This window comes from Hippocampus bargibanti, linkage group LG04 (genome assembly GCF_051943395.1).
Source record: "Hippocampus bargibanti isolate YZ-2025 linkage group LG04, ASM5194339v1, whole genome shotgun sequence".
Lineage (NCBI taxonomy): Eukaryota > Metazoa > Chordata > Actinopteri > Syngnathiformes > Syngnathidae > Hippocampus > Hippocampus bargibanti.
The window spans coordinates 12,977,023-12,987,500 of record NC_142737.1 but is presented as its reverse complement, the minus strand read 5'-3'; the positions used below and the strand labels follow the sequence as shown (position 1 = coordinate 12,987,500).

The 10,478-nt window shown below is 43.9% G+C and overlaps 1 protein-coding gene across 7 annotated transcripts in view; it reads left to right on the top strand.

The window, feature by feature from the left end:
- Window positions 1-10,478, top strand: part of grid2 (glutamate receptor, ionotropic, delta 2) — a 493,088-nt gene that overhangs the window by 269,183 nt on the left and 213,427 nt on the right. For all 7 annotated transcript variants that reach the window (XR_016114686.1, XM_088994116.1, XM_088994120.1 and 4 more), the window contains one exon: window positions 1,979-2,184. Coding sequence is in view for 6 of the 7 variants with exons in the window: in XM_088994116.1 (XP_088850242.1) it covers window positions 1,979-2,184 (206 nt within the window). In the remaining variant the exon portion in view is untranslated. The remainder of the gene's footprint in view (window positions 1-1,978; window positions 2,185-10,478) is intronic.

The following is a 10,478-nucleotide window of genomic DNA, read 5'->3' as shown; positions in this document are numbered from 1 at the left end:
CCTTTCCAGCAGCTCATGTATTTTGTTTTTCTATTTACATTCCTTTCATCACTTTGCTGCTGTGAAATGTAAATTTCTCCACTGTGAGACTAATAAAGGCATATCCAATCCAATCATCAATGTAACCGATATCGATATAACGAGACTTTACTGTAATACAAATGCTGACCTCGTGGAAGGGAGAAAACATTGCCAGTGTTCTGACCATCCCTTTTTCGGCACCCCCCCCCCCCCCCCCACACACACACACACACACACACATAAGAGAAACCAAAACCCGAACAAATTCGGAAATGGCACTCCACATCATATTTTTAATTCCTGAATAAATTCTGTAAGGGGAGTGAATGAGTTAATAGGACAATTTTACAGGATTGACATGTATCATGGGATCAGAACCCATAATGAAAGGCATTAAGATTATTAAAAAAAAATCTCATGTGATTCTTGCAGAGCAAAAATTTGGCAAATGTAAGCAAGCAGCCGCAATAAAAGAATTAACAAAAAGTCACCCATTCGTATCAAGATCATCTACTCCCCAACTGAGATGTTCTTATTTTTTCATGCAACGACAGATGCATTACAGTGATGATGTAGCAGCAAAAGCTTGATCAAATGTGAGTAATAAGCAGTGAAAGTGGCATATCGCTCCCAGTAAAGCACCCATGAAGAAAGACATTCACATAGTCTGTTCTACCACAATTATGTGACAGAAGCATTTGTCACAATGTCCCGTAAAATGATCATCAAATGCCGTTCTGACTCCATGAAGATGTGATTAGAAATGTACCAGAGCAGGTCGGTACATGTGTCTCTGTCCCGAGACACGGCAAATGAGGGTGAGGTTCTTATCCAGGGTTAATTTTCATTTCAGCCGGTTAAGTAATTTAACAACCGTACGTTCAACCAGGAGGTTGATTAAAGTTAGTTGTAAGTGGGACATAAGCAGCCATGTTTGCTCTATGCAATTTCTTCTAATTGAAAATTCACCTGATGGACTTTCCTGAAAGCAATTTACTTATGGTCGCTCTGCCATTGGCTCCTATAGAGCATCATCCAGTTCGTTTATAGGTATATGTTGATACATGTAGATACATACAGTAAAGTCTCGTTATATCGATATTCAAGGGAGTCCGAAAAAATATCGATATAACCGGGACTATCGATATATGCGACCCTGTTTGCATGTAATTTTCTCTGTGCGTGCATAGAAATAGTATCGATATAACCGGGACTATCGATATATCCGATATCGATATAACGAGACTTTACTGGATATGTGAGTGAGAGTGACAGACACAGACAGACAGACAGACAGACAGGTAGATCTATGTCTACGTAGTGTCCTGGTTTTTCGCCCCATGATGTGTTCCAATAGTTTTATGTTACGTAAATGTGAATCACCCAATAAAAGTGTTAGTCAGTCAGGCGATCGCTCACTGAAGGGCATATAAGTTTTCAAAGGACTGTTCAGAGCGATCAAAACGTTCTTGGATAAGTTCTTTACACAATGCCAGACACAAAACCACTGCTGGAGTGGGAAAAAAATGATAAGGTCGCAGTTAAAAGTAAAATTAATATAAATGTATCCTTTATATTCTTTGATTTTGAAGTCATACACAGCTGTCATTTATTGTGCAATAATCTCATTGTAACATTTATATTTTACATATTTTGATGCATTTAGATGCTTGAGAAACCATTTTTTTGTGTGCAACGGATTAGGGCATTGACATGAAAAACGCGTTTTGACTTTAAAAAATTGTCAAGTTAAGAAATGCCTTCCCGAACCAATTAATTTCATAAGTATAGGTCCGATTGTATTTTCAAATATTTTTACATTGTGTGCCATCATCTGCTTTTGGCTTGTGCTTTCTGAATTGAGTCTAGAAATCTGAATACCGTTTCCATGCGTGTACACACATCAACTGTGAAGGTCCAAGCCAAGAAGACTGTTAAACAGCTCTTCTTTCTCTAGATATCCGTGGAATTGAGGACTTCCTGGACCACGCTTCCCACCAGGGCATGGACGTGTCCCTCCAAAAAGTGGAGTCCAATGTCAACATGATGATCACCAGCTTATTCAGGACCATGCGGGTAGAGGAACTGCACCGCTACAGGGACACGCTACGCAGAGCTGTACTTTTCATGAGCCCAGCGACTGCCAAGGCATTTATCTCTGAGGTAAATCAAATCTTCTCGCTTCTTGCTCTTCCCTCCAACTCAAAAGTCCGCCAAGATCCCATTCATTTGATCATTCAAGACGTCACCCATGTTGAATTTATCTTTGTTTTTGCTCCATTTTTTTTTTTGTTTTTGTATCTCGCCATCACCAGATACAGTATTGAAAAATAAATCAGCCTCCTTTGACAAAGTGAGGAGTAAAAAAGACTGAAATACATCCCTCCATCCATCCATTTCCTGAACCTATCATGTTTTTAAAAGCCTAAAAAAGCCTAAATCTAAAATGTCATTAATTGTTCGGGTTGATGAACTAAAAAAAGGGTTGTTCGTATTTTTATTTCATCAAGTACAGTAATGTCTTGTTATATCAATATCGGTTATATCGATAGTACTGCTTATTACGATACTATTTCTATGAATGCTAGGAGAAAATTTACATGCCGCTGGATCGGATATATCGATAGTCCGGTTATATCGATATTTTTTCCGACTCGCGAGAATATCGATATAACGAGACTTTACTGTAGTTGCACTATATCAAATCACATAGATCCATATATATATATATATATATATTTTTTTTTAAACCACTAGACAAAATAAAAATTGAGTCAATTCAACACACCATTTGTTTCGTTGCAGATACCTGAACATAAATCGACTCAAGTACAGTAATGAGACCCTTTAAGTTCATTTTAGTTCCTTTGTATAAATACAACTGCAGAATGATATTTCTAAACATCCTGCACTCCCTACCGACATGTTGAATGCCTGCCCTATTCTGGTACATCTTGGCTGGCTGAGCTCACACGTTGAATGACATCATTAATTGCTAATTATGTTCACATATATGATACATTGCCAGTACATAAAGAACACACACTGTTATTCTTGACAGATTAAATTTGTTCCAACACACATGAGTCATAAACAGTACTTTTGACAGATGGTGACCCAATAGGAACACAGTGTGGAGCTTTTGGGTACATCCTGTCATGTTAAGAATTGTATATATAAAAGAATTTCATAAGCATGGGATCTGCTATTATGATAATTGATGAATATCATGACTTATATAATACTGGTGGAGGTGGGACTCCACCAGGGGTCAGCTCTAAGCCCCTTCTTATTTGCTATGGTGATGGACAGGCTAACAGACGATGATAGACAAGAATCTCCTTGGACCATGATGTTTGCAGATGACATTGTGATCTGTAGCGAGAACGGGGAACAGGTGGCGGAGAAACCAGACATGTGGAGATATGCCCTGGAAAGGAGAGGAATCAAGATCCGTCGCAGCAAGACGGAATATATGTGTGTGAATGAGAGGGATCCAAGTGCAAGAGTGATACTACAGGGAGAAGAGATAAAGAAGGTGAAGGATTTTAAGTACTTGGGGTCAACTGTCCAGAGCAATGGAGAGTGTGGAAAAGAGGTGAAGAAGCGTGTCCAGGCAGGCTGGAGCGGCTGGAGAAAAATGTCAGGTGTGATGTGTGATAGGAGGGTTTCAGCTCGGATAAAAGGAAAAGTGTATAAAACAGTGGTGAGACCAGCCATGATGTTTGGACTGGAGACAGTGCCACTGAAGAAAAGACAGGAAGCAGAGCTGGAGGTAGCAGAGCTGAAGATGTTGAGATTTTCTTTGGGAGTGACCAGGTTGGATAGGATCAGGAATGAGTACATTAGAGGGACAACTCATATTAGAGGCTTTGGACAGAAAGTCAGAGAGGCCAGGCTGAGATGGTTTGGACATATCCATAGGAGAGAGAGTGACTATATACCCTCAGTCCATAGTTGTCTTTACACACAAGGATCAGCAAATATTAACGTTTACAAGCCATGGCAAATGCTGAGCCTTGAACTGCCCGGCAGGAGACCGAGCGGAAGACCGAAAAGGAGGTTTATGGATGTGGTCAAAGAGGACATGAAGGTAGCTGGTGTGAGAGAAGAGGATGCACAAAACCGGGATAGATGGAGGACATTGATTCGCTGTTGCAACCCCTGAAGGGAAAAGCCGAAAGGAAAAGAAGAAGAAGATTACTTATATAATACTACTGAATTTGATAACCTGGTTGGTAAATGTATGAAGGGTAAAATTGAAAACACACCCAAAACAATTGGAATTTTGTTTCACATAATTGTTGTAGACTTTGCTGGTCAGTACAAGGCACTCATTAAATAAGAGCCATGAACATTCACATTCACACATGGACATCATGAATCTTTCATGGATCTAATATCCAATTTCCTGGGACATGTAACTCATTGACTTCCAGACGATGTGCAAAAATGTGTCCACTCCAGTGCCAGGGTTTTTGTCATTGTTACTTGAATTTTAGGACCCACAAAAGATTGATTTTTAGGACTACATAAACATTAAATATAGTGTTAGAAACCCTATAGTCTCTTCTTTCATCATAAAAAAGAGTTAATTCTTAAATTATATGGCTCTGGAGTTATATGATCTTGAAATGAGCATGATTGTCCAAAATACAATGCAATACACACATATTGGTTTATATCGCACTTTAACAGCAGCTGAAGAACTATCATCGAAAAAACGGAAATAATGCCCCCTTGTGGGAAAGAACAAACATTGCAAGAGGCCGTGGTCAGTGCTTTATTGGCACCCTAGCATGAAAAAACAAAACCCAAACAAATTCGGAAATGACACTCTATGTCATATTTTAAATTCCTGCATAAATTCGTGAATGGCAGTGAATGAATTAATGAAGTCAGAGTCAAGATTTGAAAAGGGAACCTCAGGAGTATGAGAAACATGTGCCAACCACGTGACAGAACTTTGTATTTCTAATTAAATATGAATTAATGAAATGAGTAAACATGACTTACATTAAGTGATACCAACATTCTAAAATTTCCTGTTTGGATTGGATTGGATTGGATTTGCCTTTATTAGTCTCGCAGTGGAGAAATGTACATTTCACAGCAGCAAAGTTATGAAAGAAATGAAAGTAGAAAAGCAAAACACAGGAGCTGCTGGAAAGGCAGCCACTCTCGCGGCGCCGTCTTGAAGTCAAAAGAACAAAAGAAACCTAAATAACAAATAACATGACAACACAAAGACACTGAGATACATTCATTCTTAAGCACTTTCTGTACCCTCTTTGTTACATAAAGTTTTCTGTCATCTTTTGCCAAATTCATTAATTTCATTAAAATATTGGTTAATTAACCGTACTACGCCCCGATTATTGCATATCTTGTGGGCAATAACAATCAGCGATTTTCATTTTCATTATGGGTGAAAGCAGTGAGCTAGCGTGTTAGTTATAAATTCATAATTCGAAAACTTAATCCCACATGACAAATCTTGATCTCAGTTTAATTAAAAGTGACCTCTCTGACCAGTCACCACGTAATTTGGATGGAGATATGATGTGGACGGGAGTGAAACAGGAGTGTGTCTGCAATGGCAAATACGTTCTATATGACCGCAATTAACACTACGGGACCTTTTTTTTGCCCACCGAGAGTCAAACTACTGTCCAACTGTGCACATTTACATTTTCTTCACCCGCATTTAGAAATGGCATTTTCGAAGGTGGGGTACTTGATTTGGGGCCAGTCGAAGGGGCTCCACTTAAAGGACAACCGACGTATACGGACAAGTTGTGTCCATAATTTGTAAAATGGCTTCAAATGACTTCTACTGAGAGTATTTTAATAAGATTCCACTGCATATAGCTATATTTTACATTTTAAGACTCGCGCTCATTATTCAGGAAGTCTTGTTTTTGAGTTGGTGACGAATCGTTTGGTCTGAAAACCTCGTGTTGCACCCAAAAGCCGCCAGAAGAGGGCATCCAAGCTCCATGGAAGGAATGTATCAGCCTGTGGAAACGGGCTGATTCATTCTTCATAACAGTTTGATGGCTATTTTGTGCCTCTTTTCTGGGAAGCTACATTGCAGTCGAGATGCCTCAAAATGACACGGAAGGACTTCTTTAATCAATTGCAAACATGTATGCTTTCCTCTTCAGAACTATTTGAATCATATTGGATTGGTTTGGATTGGATTTGCCTTTATTAGTCTCACAGTGTAGAAATTTACATTTCACAGCAGCAAAGTGATGAAAGGAATGAAAGTAGAAAACAAAATACATGAGCTGCTGGAAAGGCAGCCACTCTCGCGGCGCCGTCTTGAAATCAAAAGAACAAAAAAAAAAAACTAAATAACAAATATGTCACGAACTGGGGATGGAACTTTCTGAAAATGCCCAATTCGCAGCTCAATTTTTTCCAGATTTTGGACACTTTAAGTCATTTTTATTGGTGTTTTGCATTTGAATAAAAATATCATACTGCATGTTTTGGGTATTTTAGATGCTATAAAACGTTTTTCTGATGTCAGTTAAGAAACAAAAAACTGATCTCGGTTGTCCTTTAAAGGACAACCGACGTCACAAAATGACTTTGTGTCCAAAATCTGCAAAAAATTGAGCTGGAAAGTGGGCATTTACAGAAAGTCCCGCCCCCAGTTCGTGATGTCACGCCACGACGTCTTGCATTGCTGGAGGATCAAAACAATGGCTTCAGATTCGGAGAATATGCTTTCTTGTTACACATCTAGTTATGAATATAATTCAAATAGTTCTGAAGAGGAAAGCATATGTGTTTGCAATCGATTAAAGAATTTATTCCGTGACATTTTGAGGCAACATTGGGGGGAAATGTCTCACCCAAAAAGAGGCAGAAAATGGCCACCGAGCTCCTGTGAGGAATGAATCAGCCCGTTTCCACAGGATGATAAATTCCTTACATGGAGCTTGGACGCCCTCTTCTGTCTTTCTGGTGCAACACGAGGTTTTTAGACCAAACAAGCATTGCGTTTTTTCGGTCATGTACGGACTCGTCACCAACTCAAAAACAAGACTTCCGGAATACTCAGTACGAGTCTTAAAACGTAAAATATAGCTCTATGTGGTGGAATCTTTGTAAAATACGCTCAGTAGAAGTCATTTGAAGCCATTTTACAAATTATGGACACAACTTGTTCGGAGACGTCGGTTGTCTTTTAAATCCTTTAAAATTGAGCACTCGTGAGCCACACGATCTAAATTGCAGTAGCTTAATGGGCTTACTGGAATTGTTGCAAGATATCCACTTGTGGATCATATCATGTTGGACATTGGAAAGCCGGCACATGAGCACCTCCTTCAACGTCAATCTCATACATGTTAAATTTCAGAAATCATAACTAGGGAGATTTTCATACTTGTGACTCTGTGGTGCGCGTTAAAATAATGTGATTTTTTTTTTTTTTTTTTTTTTCCAAGATGGCGGCGCGTGCACACGCAGCGGCTCCTCTCTCTCCCGGCAAATTGGTTTTTTCGTGTTTATTGTGTTTGTCTTACTCGTGCAAATGTCCGTCTCCGTTGGCCTCGCTACACCCGAGGCGTACCTACTCCCGTGAGGTTCTGCTCGACATCGGCAGTTCATTTTTAAAACCTAAACCAGCTGAAGCAGAAGTGCTACGCAAGCATGGATTGCTCAGGGAGTCGGCTCATCCATTGAGCCCCACTCTTCCACCGACCCCCACTCCTGCACCCAACCCAGAGTGGAGGCGCCACAAGCGCTGTATGAGGAAACAAAAGAGGGGAAAGCGTGGAGGTATTCGCATTAGGCTCGCGGCTAGCCGCCACCGGCCTTGCATTCCTACCATCACGCTGGCTAACGTGCGCTCGCTGGACAATAAAATGGACTACATCAGACTTCTCCGCTCAACTTCCAAGACCGTGGGTGAGTGTTGTGCCTTTGTGTTTGTGGAAACATGGCTGACCGACAGCATACCGGACAGTGCCATCCAGCTAGCCCAGCTAACTAGCTTCCGGGCAGACAGAGCGCTCGTCGAGGGGGGGAAGACTCGCGGCGGGGACTCTGTGTTTACATCAGTGATGCCTGGTGCCGCAACGCTGTTGTGGTATGCAAACACTGTTCGCCACTGATGGAACTTATGGTCATAAAATGTCGGCCATTCTACCTGCCGAGGGAATTTAGTGCCATACTGCTGGTAGCAGTTTACATCCCCCCGAGCTCAATTAACAACAGGAGCGCGGCATTGAATGAACTCTACCAGCACATCAGCGAGCAACAGACAGTCCACCCAGATGCTTTCCTTATCCTGGCTGGCGATTTCAACCACGGCAACCCGAAAAGTGTTTTTCCACATCTCCATGGACACATTAACTTTCCGACGAGAGGTAACAACATTCTGGACAATGTTTTCACCACACACAAAGGAGCCTACAAAGCCTACCCCCTCCCCCACCTAGGAGCTTCGGACCACTCCACTATCATGTTAATGCCCGCATATAGGCCTCTTGTCAAAGTCGTCAAACCAGTCAAGAAGCAGATAAGGGTGTGGCCTGATGGGTCGTCAGAGGCACTCAAAGACTGCTTCTCCAACACTGACTGGAACATGTTCAGACAAGCGGCCACCTACAACAACAACACCGACCTCCAAGAGTACACAGACTCTGTTACCTCCTACATGAGGAAGTGCATGGATGACGTGACTGTCACCAGATCTGTCACCATCCTGGCCAACCAGAAGCCATGGCTGACGGGTGAAGTCCACAGGCTCCTCAGGGCTCGGAATGCTGCCTACAAAGCTGGCGATGAGCTGGACCTGAGGACAGCCAGGGCCAACCTGTCACGTGGCATCAGGATGGCCAAGAGACAGCACTCCAGGAGGATCGCCAACCACTTCAAAGACAGCAGTGACACCAGGAACCTGTGGCGTGGGATACAGACCATCACAGACTACAAGCCCACTCCACAGACCTGCGAGAACTCCACCACTCTGCTGAACCAGCTGAACGACTTCTTCGCCCGCTTCGAGGCAGACAATAGCACTCCAGCACAGAAGACCTCACCACCTCCTGGCGAACAGGTGCTGACACTGTCCCAGGACAGCGTGAGGCGATCCCTCAGAGGGACCAACGCACGAAAAGTCTTCACGGACATCTTCAACACCTTTCTGAGCCAGGCTGTTGTGCCCACCCCCATTATCCCGGTCCCGAAGAAGGTCCCGCCCGGTCGCACTCACTCCCATCCTCATGAAGTGCTTCGAGCGGCTAGTTATGAACCACATCAAGGCTGCCCTCCCCCCCACCCATGACCCCTTCCAATTTGCATATCGGCCCAACCGCTCGACCGATGATGCCATCTCCACTGCTCTCCACACAGCGCTCACCCACCTGGAGACCAGAGACTCCTACGTCAGAATGCTGTTCATCGACTTCAGCTCAGCATTCAACACAATCATCCCCCAACAGCTCACCAATAAACTGAGCAAACTGGGGATCAGCACGTCCCTGTGCAACTGGCTGCTGGACTTCCTGACGGGGAGACCACAGGCAGTCAGAGTTGGCGACAACACTTCCAGCACCATCACGCTGAACACAGGGGCCCCCCAGGGGTGTGTGCTGAGCCCCCTCCTCTTCACTCTGCTCACGCACGACTGCTCACCATCATCACCCAGCTCCAACCTCTTCATAAAGTTTGCGGATGACACGACTGTGGTGGGCCTCATCAACAACGACGAGGAGACAGCCTACAGGGACGAGGTCAGCCGCCTGGCCACGTGGTGCAAGGACAACAATCTCCGTCTGAATGTGGAGAAGACGAAGGAGATTGTTGTGGACTTCAGGAGAGTGCGCCCCCAGCATGCTCCACTAACCATCGACGGTGCTGCAGTGGAGAGAGTGAGCAGCACCAAGTTCCTGGGAGTGCACATATCCGAAGACCTGTCCTGGAGCCACAACACGGCATCAATGGCCAAGAGATCCCACCAGCGCCTGTACTTCCTCCGCAAGCTCAAAAGAGTTGGAGCCCCGACCCCCATCACGTCCTCCTTCTACCGCGGTACCATAGAGAGCATCCTGACCAGCTGTATCACCGTGTGGTACGGCGCCTGCACCGTGTCCTGCCGTAAGACTCTGCAGCGCATCGTGAGGACAGCTGAGAAGATCATCGGTGTCTCTCTCCCCCCCCCTTCAGGACATCTACAACACCCGCCTCACCCGCAGAGCCATCCGGATCGCTGGCGATCCCACCCACCCCTCCCACAGCCTCTTCAGCCTGCTGCCATCGGGTCGGAGACTGCGGAGTCTCAGAGCCAAGACCAGCAGGCTCAAGGACAGTTTCTGCCACCAGGCAGTCCGGAGACTCAACTCCCTCCCAGCCCTGCCCAGCCTGCCCCTTCCCACTGCCACACTCACCGAACTCTGAGTACACGCTACATGCTGTACGATCATCCTGAACTCTAT